The sequence below is a fragment of the Elephantulus edwardii genome, unplaced genomic scaffold (genome assembly GCF_000299155.1).
Source record: "Elephantulus edwardii isolate Elephantulus edwardi_28Jun2011 unplaced genomic scaffold, EleEdw1.0 scaffold00011, whole genome shotgun sequence".
Lineage (NCBI taxonomy): Eukaryota > Metazoa > Chordata > Mammalia > Macroscelidea > Macroscelididae > Elephantulus > Elephantulus edwardii.
The window spans coordinates 1,327,830-1,340,683 of record NW_006399761.1 but is presented as its reverse complement, the minus strand read 5'-3'; the positions used below and the strand labels follow the sequence as shown (position 1 = coordinate 1,340,683).

The 12,854-nt window shown below is 49.0% G+C and overlaps 1 protein-coding gene across 2 annotated transcripts in view; it reads left to right on the top strand.

The window, feature by feature from the left end:
* The window catches only part of ADD2 (adducin 2 (beta)), a 64,342-nt gene that overhangs the window by 30,848 nt on the left and 20,640 nt on the right, over positions 1-12,854 (top strand). For both annotated transcript variants that reach the window (XM_006880858.1, XM_006880859.1), the window contains 3 exons: positions 1,118-1,216; positions 6,183-6,359; positions 11,415-11,672. In XM_006880858.1, the coding sequence (XP_006880920.1) occupies positions 1,118-1,216; positions 6,183-6,359; positions 11,415-11,672 (534 nt within the window). The remainder of the gene's footprint in view (positions 1-1,117; positions 1,217-6,182; positions 6,360-11,414; positions 11,673-12,854) is intronic.

Below are 12,854 nucleotides of genomic sequence, written 5' to 3'. Positions count from 1 at the left end.
TGCCAGTTTCTCTGGTGCAAAAGGAAAAAGCGAGTGAGCTTGTTCTAACAAGAAAGGGTGGGATGTTTACAGTCACCGTGCCCTGCCTGGGCTCCCACAGGGGCAAACGTAACCTGGGCATCACAGAGTGTTCCTGGGTGGGTCTAGAGAGCTCTGGGGATAAAGGCGACCCAGGCAAGAGTCAGCCAGAGGGTGCACCTGGGTCGTCAATCCATCTCCGCCGTCTTATCCCCAACGCTGACGAGTCAGGAAGTGACATGAATAATGAGGACCTCTGGGTTCTAGTCCCCATTCTGCTCCTACTGAGGGGGGACACCTCCAGTTCCTTTGAGCTGCTGTTTTCTCCCATCTGAAGTCAGTACGTTAGACCAGAAGGCCTTCAAGACCTCTTTCTCCTTCCTACTCTCTGAGGGGTGGTAGGGGCTTCCAGAGCAAAGATTGGGGGTCCATGCTGGGGACGAGAGCTCACCTTATTTGTTCCTATAGAGCTACCTCTTCGAGAATCACCCCTCCCTTGGTTTTTTACCCCAGAGTTGACTGAGTCACTGGTCCGAGAGATGCCTTTTGACATTGGACTCTTACATTGGACGTCAAATAATTCCGTTTGTGTTAACAAGTGTACCAGGTTTTCAGGCATCTGATCTCTCCAAGGAGTCAGAGTGGTACAAGTGGTTAGCATGCTTGGCTGCTAATTGAAAAGTTAGAGGTTCAAGTCCATCTAAAGTCCCCTCAGAAGAAAGATCTGACCTTTTCCTTCTGAACAGCTGTTGTTGTTAAGTGCCGTCGAGTCAAGTACGACTCATACCAACCTGAACTAGTCTGTGCCACCTGCACGGTCACTGGCACAGTCAAGCCCATCTCATCGTCTGCTCTGATGCACATGGAGTTGCTGTGAATTTAATGCAACAGAATTTGGAAAGTTCTTAAAGGCCAGAGATCTGGATGTCTGGGCTTACGCCACACACGTGGCTAGCATTGGGGTACTGTCTAGGAAAGACAAGCAAGGACTGGGGGTGGGCTCTAGGGTCGAGTGGGGATGATTCTCAGTAAAGATTTGTAAAGCATCTCTCTCCCTGGCAACTACGAATCAGGGCTATAACTGGTGGTTCCTTTGCAGATCCTGGTGCTGAGAAACCACGGGGTGGTTGCTCTGGGTGACAGTGTCGAAGAGGCCTTTTACAAGGTCTTCCACCTGCAGGCTGCATGCGAGATCCAGGTGAGCAAGGCCCCGGACCAGGGACGGGCGATCACACGTTGTTGCGATGTGAGTGCTGGAGTCCTTGGGCTCCCCATGTTCTGCTGGGGTACCACCTCACCCTGCAGAGGTTTCCTGCTTACGTTCAATCCTGTGGCTTTAGAACAATTGTTTAACCCCCAGCTCCCTACCTTTGGTGGGAGGGAGGGTCAATGCCCAGGAAGAGGAAGCTGTGAGGGGGTATATAAGTGACAATGCTCGTCGAGGTGGTGCCTAGTGTACCTACTTGAGCCAGGAGAATGCTTGCTTGTGTTTGGTTGGCTATGCAAAAGCATTTGACTGTGTGTACCCTGATCTATGAGGACTGACGTCGAGAAGAAGGGAGTCCCAGACACTTCACCGTGCTCGTGCAAAGCCTATGACAGACCAAAAAAATAGTTGTATTTCAGAATCAGAGGGCCACAGAGACCAGCAGCGTGGTCCAGTCTAAGAGGAGTAGAGGCCAGGCTCGGGGGGCTTGTTGCTATGGAAATCCTCAGGAGATGTCCAGGGAATTTCACCCAGTTAGTAAGGAATGGGTTGGTGGGGACCGTGGGACCACTGAGAGAAGCTGATGGAGAAGCAGCAGGGAACAGAGAAACCCTGTGGTTTACCTGGAGCCGAGAGGCTACTGAACAGTCAGGCCCACCCTCCTCAAGCAGCAGGTGTACCAGGTGACTATGGACGGGGCTTTGCACATTTCTGGAAAGATTTGTGCACGAGAATGTCCACGGCTCCATCCTGTCCAGCTCTGCACTGCATACATTTGTGCAGAGGTCCTGCATGCTGCATGCCTGTGTCCCCCAGTTCTGCATGTAGACTGTGGGGTGATTGTTAGGACAGGCTGTTCAGACAAGGAGGGATGGTGCAGACGGTGGAGAAGGCAGGCCCAGCTGCCAGTGTGTGCGCCGGCGTTCGCTCTGCGGCAGTGCACGCAGTGCCCTCTGCTGGCCAGTGTGCACGGAGCATCTGTTTGTCCTCTGGGGACCCACCCAGGGAAGCCTGGGCTGGGCCTGGAAGCCCCTCTAGTGGACACTGGACAGGTGGTGCCTTATCTATAGTCTAAAGGAGAGTATTGTGAGGAGAGTTGTTAAGACAGTGGAGAAGGAGCACTGGAGGAAGAGGTAGGGAAATGTCCCTTGAAATGAAAACAGAAGAAGAGAAGGTGAACTGGGGACATGGGACCCAGGGAGTGCCTTCCTGATGCCATGCCCCCTTGTCTGCCCACAAGCCAGGGGCGCTGGCCCTGAGCTCACTCACGGCCTCACTAACCCCACTTTTGAGCTCTTGTTTGTTATGACTCTTATGTGCCGTCAAGTTGTCTGTGACTCGTAGAGACCCTATCTGCACAGTAGCTCTGAACTCTGTCTTATCCTGAGCTGGTCTCACTGTCTCTGCCATACCTACTCCCATTACCCTATTTTCTTTCTCCAGAAGAAGCTTGCAAGAAAAATTTACTCATGAGGAAGGAAAAACAAAAACCATCCCATCTTCCCTTTGAAAGATGGCCCAGCCCTAAACACGAATGGCTAGAGAGGTCCACATGTCCCACCTTCACTGGGTGCTCCTCTCCCAGGCCTCGACCCCCAGATGGGGTCACTGTGCAGTTTAACAAATGGCTGGATGGCCACAGAGCCACAAGGGCGTGGTCAGAGGGCGAGCTGCCAGCTACAGTCCCCATCAGCCCTCCCTGCCCACTGTCACTTTCTCTCCATGACTGGTTTGGTGTGACTTTGTTCAAGTGCATTAGGGCATACAGGCGGATAACCCCCAGACAAATGCCAGTGACTTTTTCCAGCTGAAGCAACATGGAAGTTTCTAGAGGCCAGTAGGTGGTAGACAGAAGACAGGAAAGATTGCTCCAGGCGTGTGTGCATTTTGGGGCACATCAGAGACGAAGAACGGGCAACCTGCAGGTGCCGTCTGGATTGTATCCCTTCCAGGGCCATGTTTGGAGGATGGCCAAGGGCTCTGCTGGGCCCACCGCGGACCTGCTATCCCCCTTGATGACCTTGGCAAACAAGCCTACGTGGCTGTAAACGTTCCAGTGGCTTCAAGCTACACGTTCATGCCGTCCTCCGTGGGACGATGTTCTCTGTGCGCCTCATCACTTTGGGGTTCTTGGAAACTGGGTCACCGCCAGCCTGGGAGGCAGCTCCTTGCTCTGCTCACAGGCAGATGGGAAGACGCTTGGGTAGTTCTTCTCCATCTGCCACCATCACCATGGAAACTGATGGAGGAAGAGAGCCGGAAGGAAGGAGCTCTTGCAAGAATGTGGGTCGTCCGCTCCCTCCGTTGCCCGTCAGTGACTGGCCCAGTGGGACAGTGTTGCTGGGCCATACGTGATAAAACCTCCGAATGGATTCTCAAAAGCGCTTCCATGGCGTGCCCTCTCCGTAGGAAGCTCTGGGGCTTAGTGGACTTGCACTGCCTAACCAGAGGCACAAGATTCAAATCTACCAGCTGCTCTGCGGGAGAAAGATGGGCAGTCTACTCCCATGAGATTTACAGCCTCTGAAAACCCACCGAAGAGTCGGCTCTGAGTTGGTTCCAACTCAACACACAGCAACAACGACAAAATGTACGTCAGGGGCTATTCTAAATGCTTTGCTAATATTACCTTAAATAATCCTCCTGAAGTAAAGAATGTAGGGGTTTTTCCATTTAGTAGCTAAGGAAACTGCAGCACAGAAAGGTTAAGGAACTGTCCAGAGGCAACACAGCAAGTGAGCAGCAAAGCCAAGATTCAAACCCGGGCAGCCTGGCTCCAGAGCCCATCCCCTCAAACCCAGTGTGAAGCTGCCTCTCCAGGGTTGTGGAAGCCGTGCTTAGAGGCCAGGCCCTCCCTTCAAAGAGCTGCCACTTTAAGACAGGACTTTTGAGTCTCAGGGAGTGTGACCAGAGGGAACCTCTGTCCTTTGATCACCCACCAGTTGCTGGGTGGCCCTTCTGGTCCTGCCCTGGCCAAACAGGCTTCCTGGCTGAACCAGGTGATGGACGATAGTCATTTGAGAGGCTGCAGTGCCCCACCTTCCTGCCGCGGCTCCGTCTCGAGTGTGATGGACACCAGAATTAGAAACCATGACGGCAGACGGTAGATTTCTACCCAAGTCACCCTTCTGTCATTTGAGCAACATGGGGGTAGGATGCCTCCCTAAGAATGGGGCTCATCACCCCCTATGTATATCAGACAAGGATTCTTTCTTGGAGTGGGAAGACAGAATAACTTCTAAGGCTCTTTAAGGGTCCCTGGTGGCACGGTGGATAAGCACTTGACTGTTCTCGGGAAGTGTGGTGCTGTAAGCCTGCCCACCAGGTAGTCTGTGGAGTAAAGACCCTCTAATCTGCTTCTATAAGGAATTCCACCTACAAGACCCCATGGGGCAGCTCGACTCGGTCCTGTGGCCTCGCTGTGAGTCGGGTTTGATGTCAAGGTACACAAGAACAGCTGTGTCAACAGGACGTTTCCTGTCAAAGCTCTACTCACGTGGGCTTATCTCCGTGCAGGCATGGAGTAATCCTTGTAGGATAAGAATGGAACCTTCTAGTGAGCCTGTGTCTTGGATGACGAGGCTGTGGAAATGGAGTGTCCGTGTTTTCACAAGGAGGAGTGTCTGAGTGGCTGCCGAGCAGTCTCCCTTGAGATGTGTGTCGCTCTGATGACTTTAACATGCTCCAGAATCCACCTCAAACCTCATGAGCCCATAAAACTCATGAGCTCATAGATGTGTGTGTGTCCGGATTGGATGGATCCCATTGTCACTGCAAAAGAGTTGTCAGTTGTTTGAAAGTTCCTCATGGGAACTCAAATGTTAATCAGAATACTAATGCATTCTGCATCGCACACCTGCCCCCTGCCAGGGTTACAGAAGGGCCGCCTCCTCACTCTGGAAGGGGGTTTACCCAGGAAACGGAGGCATGGCCAGTTGTATGTGAGTGCCAGACATAGGGAAGCAATTAGAACGCACCGTTAAATAGGCATGGGATTAGAATATGGGGGGCTGGTTAGATTGATGAGGGGTTTCTGGTATCATTCTAAAATTGCCTGTTGTATACACATCTAGACTTAGAGTTCATTGTCTCCAGCCACCTACATCTTCCCCATTGACCTTGACAACGGATCAGATCTTCCACACCTGCCTTGGTCACGCCCCTGCACAGGGCCTGGTTGTGCTCTATCAATACTGTCACCTGTCTCCTTGTTCTGAGTGTCCTGGATGGGGTCTCCCCACTTCGGAGGGCTGTATCCTATCCCCTCCCCAGCCCTGTTGCCTCATCCCATCGGGCCACATTCAAATTGTGACTTTAAAAATGATGGGAAAGGCCTCAAACCTACAGTAAAACATAGAGAACAATGTATTCGGCGTTCACCACCCACCGTCTATTGATCTAACCAATGTCAGAAGCCTTTTTGTTTTCAACATTTTCCTTTTGAGGAAATAGGCAAAAAATTCAAGTCCTGTGGGGACCCCATTCTGGTTTCATCTCACTCGCAGTTAAGAAGTCAGTCTATACTGCACAGGACATTTCCGTCTTCAGTGTGGTGTTATGCTTAAGATTTAACACTTCTTTTATCTTTCTCATTATAGTTTCTAAGAACAACACTGAGGGTGTTAAGTGTTGTTATGATAAAACTAGTTGCTATGTGCTCTCTGAACCATCTCAAAGCTGAACGTCCAGTGGGTTTTCAGGGCCAATAAATGGCCCAGGAAGAGATTGTCCACCTTTCTCTCGCAGGGCAGCTGGTGGATTTGCGCCACTTTCTGTAGAAACGGTGTATGCTCAGCCAGCTACAGTGACATTTCCTCCAGGAGGAAGGCCAGGTGCAGCTCGGTTTCCCGCATATTTGTGGCCCTGAGTTTTCCCCCGTGACACCCCTGCTTCTGACACACATGTGCACATGCACTGGTGCACACTCACAGCTGGGGGGGTCCTGTCTTTGCTGCAGGTGTCCGCGCTGTCCAGCGCAGGGGGTGTGGAGAACCTCATACTCCTGGAGCAGGAGAAGCACCGGCCTCATGAGGTGGGCTCTGTGCAGTGGGCAGGGAGCACCTTCGGGCCCATGCAGAAGAGCCGGCTGGGGGAGCACGAGTTCGAGGCCCTCATGAGGATGCTGGACAACCTGGTGAGTGTCCGGCCGTCAGCCCTGCAGGCCCTCCTGCTGCGGCTGTGCCCCCAGGGAGTCAGTGGCCTTTGTCCAGGTGGACATGGGTAAAGATGCCGTGGTCATTTTATAGTAGCTAAGACGTCTTCGGCAATGGTGTCTGCCACCCACTCTAAGAGCCGTAGACATCATCACCCCTCAGTGTGCTCCGGAAGGAACGTGGGGAGCTATGGGCTGGCATTATAAGTTGTTGTTGTTGTTAGGTGCCGTGGAGTCAGCCATGACTCATCGTGACCCTTTGATCCACTGACGTGACCCTTGCCCTCTTCAGTACCACCCTCAGCGTCTCTGCCCTCTTCCAGCCCATTGTTTCTGTCGATGTCAGTCTGTCTACTGGCGGGTCTTCCTCTCTTCCTCTGACCCTCCCACCTTTCCCAGCATGGTGTCCTTCTCCAGGGACTGGCCCCTCCTGACAGCCTGGCAAAGTCTGTGAGATGATGTTTCCCCATCCTCCTCTCTCAGCACTTCCTCCATGACAGACTTCTTTCTTCTTTAATTTATTCATTTTAATGAAAGTTTACAGAGACTTAGAATTTCCACTCATTCATTGTTGCACTTTTCTCCCTGATCACCCCTACCCCCCAAAACACTCTTCTTCTTGAAAAGAAAAAAACCTCTTTCATTGTTATGCAATTCCTCCCCCCAAGTCCACGCCACTGTGCAGCCTTCACTCTGGAATTCTGTAATAACAAGAATACCCTTTTAAACAGTTCTCTCCCACATCTGTTTCAATACAGTATATACATCATTCCTCTCCTCTTTTTCTGTCTTCCCTCAACCTTGATGTCAGTCCTGTTTTACAACAGTGGCCCTATGCAATATTTATCCTTTTGTGGCTGAGGTATTTCACTCATCATAATGTCCTCCAGGGTCACCCATTTTGTATAATATTGCATGAGTTCCTTGTTTTTCAATGCAACATAGTATTCCATTGTGTGAATACACCACAGCTTCTCTATCCATTCATTTGTTGATGGGCACTTGGGTTGTTTCCAGCTCTTTGCTATTGTGAACAGAGCCACAATAAACATGGGTGTGCATATATCTGCTTGGGTGACAGAGATGGTTTCTTTACAGTAAATTTCCAGCAGTGGAATTGCTGGGTTATTGGTATCTCTATTTGCAACTTTTTGAGAAAGCGCCATACTGCTTTCCACAGGGGTTGCACCATTTTACACTCCCACCAACAGTGAATAAGGGTTCCAGTTTCTTCACAGCCTAGCCAGCATTTGTTGCTTGCTGTTCTGTTAAATTTTGCTATTCTTACTGGGGTGAGATGGTATCTCTTAGTTGTTTTGATTTGCATCTCTCTTAGAGCTAGGGATTTTGAACGTTTCTTCATGTGCTTGTTGGCCATCTGAATGTCTTCTTTGGTGAAATTCTTTGTTCCTTTGACAGCCCATAGGCATTCAGTACTGTTCTCCAGCACCACAGTTCAGAGGCATCAGTTCTTCTTTGGTCTTTCTTATTCATTGACAAACTTTCAGAAGCACAGGGAGTAATTGAGTTCCAGTATTGGAAGTAGAACAAAGTAAATAAGTATCAGAAACAAAGAACTTCTGTTGTGCATTCGTTCACTGCCCTCCTGTAGTTTGTTCTCCCTGGTTTTCTATCTCATATGAGGCCTTAACAGAGAGAGCATGTAAAGCTACAAATTTCCACATCGCTGGTGATCAGCATTATAATGATATTCTGTTGTAATTCAGAGGGCTCGGGTGGTCAAGTCCACAGAGAGCTGCACTGCTTAAGTCCACTAGTGACTCTTTGTGAGGAAGACGGGCCGTTTCCTCTGATTATACTGTACAGCTTTGGATACATGGAGGATGGCTGTAGTCAAGAGCAACTTGATGACAGTGTGTTGTTATTGTTGTTGTTATTACTATTGTAATATACATTCAAGAATATAATGGGTATACGTTTTTTAAAAGCTGGTCTTTTAACAGATGCAAGGGAATTTCAAGACATCCCTCCTTTTTCTAGGGTGTAAAGTCTAGTTGATGACAAACTGCAGGAGACCAGCTTGTACTCTAAACAAAGTGCTGAGAATAGGTGGTTTCATGCAAGATTCCTGTCAGACCTTTAGGAAAGTGACAGGACAAGAATACCAGCTGCCACATTAGTAACATGTTCACCAGTTAGCTTTGAATGTCGATAAAAAATGCTGTATGAGAACAAAGAAATTGTGGCTGCCAAAAATGTCGGAAGAATGAAATACAATAGTCACATAAATGATCTTTTTCTGATACTTAAGGATAGTTCAATATTATAAACCCTTCAAATATCTTTCACAGTATTAATAAACCAAAGGATAAAACCCTTGTGGTTATTGTAATAAGTACCAACTTGAAATAAATTCACCATCAGTCTAGAATGACTGTTAAATAGAACAAGCAAAAGTTTACATAACACTATATAAATGGCTTTTCTCATGATGAAAATGACTTTTTGCCAGAATCTTTGTGAAACTCTAGAAGTGTTTTCTTCCAAACAAAAGAATGATTCATGCTCTCAAGACCATTCTTTTTTCTTAGAATTAAATCCAGTATAATCTGGTTTAAAAAGGAACCAAGTTGGTTCCTACTCATTGCTACCTTCCAAGTTTCCAAGCCTGGAAACCTTCATGGGAGGGGATTGCCCAGCTTTCTACTGTGGAGTGCCTGGTGGATTTGAACAGCTGACCTCTCAGTTAGCAGCCAGACACACTACACACTGTGCCATCAGGGCTACTAAGTGTGAAAACACAGGGGTAAATATCCTTATACAAATGCACACTGGTGCCCCAAATTCCATAAGTCACAGTTCCTTTTTCAAGCTTATGGAGTCTAAGGAGCTCTCGTGGCAAGAAGCTGCACTGCAGTCCCAGAGGTATGCGGTTCAAATCCACCAGGTGCTCTGCTGGAGAAGGGGAGACAATCTCCTTGCGTACCAGTTAGATCCAATTTGACGGTAGACATTAAAAAAAAATATATGGAGTTACCACCATGTGAGTCAATGCCAGCTTGACAAGACTGTTTAATTTTTAATAAGTAAAGAAAATGAAATTACTGTTCTTTAGAGATAATATGGTTATATATCTCTAAAGTTCAGGAAAAAAAGCCACTGAAACATATTAAAAATAATAAAGTGACAATAATCTGATAAACTTTAGAAATGGTTGGATGGCTGGATGGCTGATTATTGAGGTATATAAAAAAAACACTAGCTTTCTTGTATGCTAACATTACCCACTGAGGAAATACAATAATGAGAGAAGATTATCCCATTTGCAAATGGGACAATATTGAGAGAGAAAGAAAAAAATCCTTTTTTCAAATGAGGACGAAATAAGTCTTGCAGAACTCTTATAAAAGAAACTGAAATTGACTAAGAAAGAGCAGAGAAAAGTTGAAATCAGCTGAGAGTGGTAACTTATTCTTGGTGATAAAGTCTCAGCAAAAGAAAGAGAGTAGTCCCCAACCTCCAATTAATATAGAAACTCAGTAATATTCTCTTTGAAATTAGAGTATAAGGGAACTCAGTAATATTCTCTTTGAAATTAGAGTATAAGGGCTCAGCAAAACGTCACCATACAGCATATGGTGGCTGTGTGGATGGTCCAGGGCTGGGCATTGTGACATTCTGCTGTATGGTGGCTGTGTGGACAGTCCAGCGCTGGGTTAGGGTTAGGTGACTCACCTGCGCCCAGCAGCCCAGCAGAGATGCTTGCACAGCTGTGTTTACATGTCAAGAGCTGAGTACAAAGCTTCTTAGTGTCTCTCAAGGTGAGATTTCAAAGAAAGCCCACTTTTTTCTTTATGATTTTCCATGTCACTTGATTTTTTTTCCTCTATATGAGTGTTTTCTTTATAATTTGACAGTCTCCTTGATGATATTTTTTATTGGGGAAAAAAATAATTGAAGATGACGACAGATGTAGGAGTCTACAGGGCGGTGCTGCCAGCATTCCTGTGCGTTTGCTGTCACCCTCACGGATGTGTTCTCGCTCAGGAGACAGGCACGCTCTTGGGTCACATTTTCAGGATTAATTGTTGAATGATTAAGGAGTTTAGGGAATGAGAACGGCAGGGTGTATCCAGCAGAATAATCTCAAACTCATTGCGTTTCAAGGAGGCTAATGTTAGTGGGAAGAGATGGCCCATCCTCCTTCCATCAGAATAATCTAGGAGCTTTTGCAAATCCTGGAACTCGGGCCGTGTTGTTTAATCCCTGTCTCTGAAGTAGGAGCTGGAGTCATAAAGGCTCTCGTGATTCTCTTCAGTGGCCACTGCTGGCCGTGTCTGAACCGGACAAGGGGCTGGGGCTCCGTGTCAGGAGTTCTTCCTGGTGCGTTAGGTCCCGGGGAGTTTCTCAGCTCCAGTCAGAGAATGCGATGGGCCTGCAGGACGGGAAGGACTGGGGTCTTAGTTCCCAGGTATTATCCTCATAGAAATATAAGTGGGGTCTTTAAAGAGCAGACATTTTTCCTCTCTCCCACTTTTAGAGGCTGACATCCAGATCAGGACATCAACCTGTTGACACCTTCTTGTGACTGAACCCCCGGGGCCTTGGTCCTCACCTGCCACCCATCTGCCTTCTCTGTGTGTCCTTGTGTCAGTTCTACTCTCTCTGATCCTTTGGGAAGAACCCAGGCCTGACCTCATTGGATAACAAAGCCAGCCATTGCTGCTAAGTCAGAAGCTACTCATCGCTGACTCCCTGTTAGGTTTCCGAAGCTGTGACTTACACAGATTCTTTTTCTTCCATGGAGTTACTGGTGGATTTGAACCCCCAGAGAAAGCACCACCTTTGAGTTCTCAGTGCAGCTCCCTATGGACCATATCACCAGAGCTTCCAGACAGGCTCACAATCACTAAGTCAGAGGTCAGAAACTCAGCACATGTTGTAGGGGGACGTTGTTCAGTCCCTAAGAGGCCTCAAAGGGAAGGCATGACCTTGACACCTATGCTAAGAGCTGCTTGGCCTCCCCTGTAACCTGGAGATACCGTCTGAAACGGAGCCCCTTCTTATCCTTTCTAGGGTTACAGGACAGGCTACACGTACCGCCACCCGTTTGTTCAAGAGAAAACCAAACACAAAAGTGAAGTGGAGATCCCAGCCACGGTCACAGCCTTCGTGTTCGAGGAGGACGGCACCCCGGTGCCCATGCTGCGGCAGCACGCCCAGAAGCAGCAGAAGGAGAAGACGCGGTGGCTGAACACCCCCAACACCTACCTGCGGGTCAACGTGGCCGACGAGGTCCAGAGGAACATGGGCAGCCCACGGCCCAAGACCACGGTGAGGAGCGGGGGACCCCAAGACAGAGGAGAGGGCTGGGCTTGTGGAGAGGTGAGGTGGTGGTGTGAGGTGCCATTGAGTCGACCATGATTAGCAGTGACCCGTGAACAGTGAGCCCTGCCGTATCCTGCACCAACTTCAGCCTCTCTGGTTGCTCCGGTCCCCTGTTCCAGTGTCCATGTCAATCCACGTGAGCCCTAACGAGGAGGCTTCAGACACATGCAGGGGAGTAATCCCTGTCTCCAGACCCTCTTCATCTGTAGATGTGTTGTTGTTGTTAGGTGCCACTGAGTCGACTATCACCCATAGCAACCCTACTAAGAGCACTGGATTTGCCCTGTCTGGCCATCCCGTGGTCTCTGACATGCTGGAGCCCCCGTTACTGTCACTGGGTCAGGCCGCCTCAGTGAGGGTCTTCCTCTCTCTCTCATCTCCCGCTTTCCCTGCACAATGACTTTCCAAACCCTGGCCCCTCCTGACAGCGTCCCCAAAGTGTGCGAGACCAAGTTTCCCCATCACCGCCTCTAAGGAGCTTCTAGAAGAGGTCCTAAAAACAACCCCAACCAAAACAGACCGGACCCACAGAGCTTCACAAATAAATTCCATGAACAGTAGAGAAGAGCTGAAGCCAGTTCTCCTCACGAGATTTCAAAATACAGAAAAGAAGGAGCTCTCCCGAATTCATTCCACGAAGCAAGCGTCACCTTTCTGCCAAAGACATGCAGAGACATGATCATTCTAAAAGACAGACGATAGACCAGTATCCCTCATGAACGTAGATGCAGACGTTCTCAGCAAGATCCTAGCCGATGGAATCCAACATCGTGTCCCACCAAAATCATTTGCCGTGATCACGGGGGACCGGAAGGAGAATGGAGCAAAGCTGGGGCGTTTCTTCACAGAGCGAGCGCCCTGGTGGTTGTCAGGGCCACCGCTCATGCCCACCGTACTTTGGACTCCTCCTCCTCAAGCGTCTGCTATGAACAGGCATTTGGGTGTGAGGGGCAGGACTCTCCCGGCAGCACAGACCCCAGGAGCGTTGGTTTCCCAAGGTGGAGCTTGGTCCCACCTCCCGAGAGCCTTCTGGAGAGTCCGAGGGCCATAGCTGAGTGTTTGGACAGCATGCCTGACGCAAACCCACGAAGTGGCCGCGGGCTCATGTCTGCTACATTTCTTCCCCTG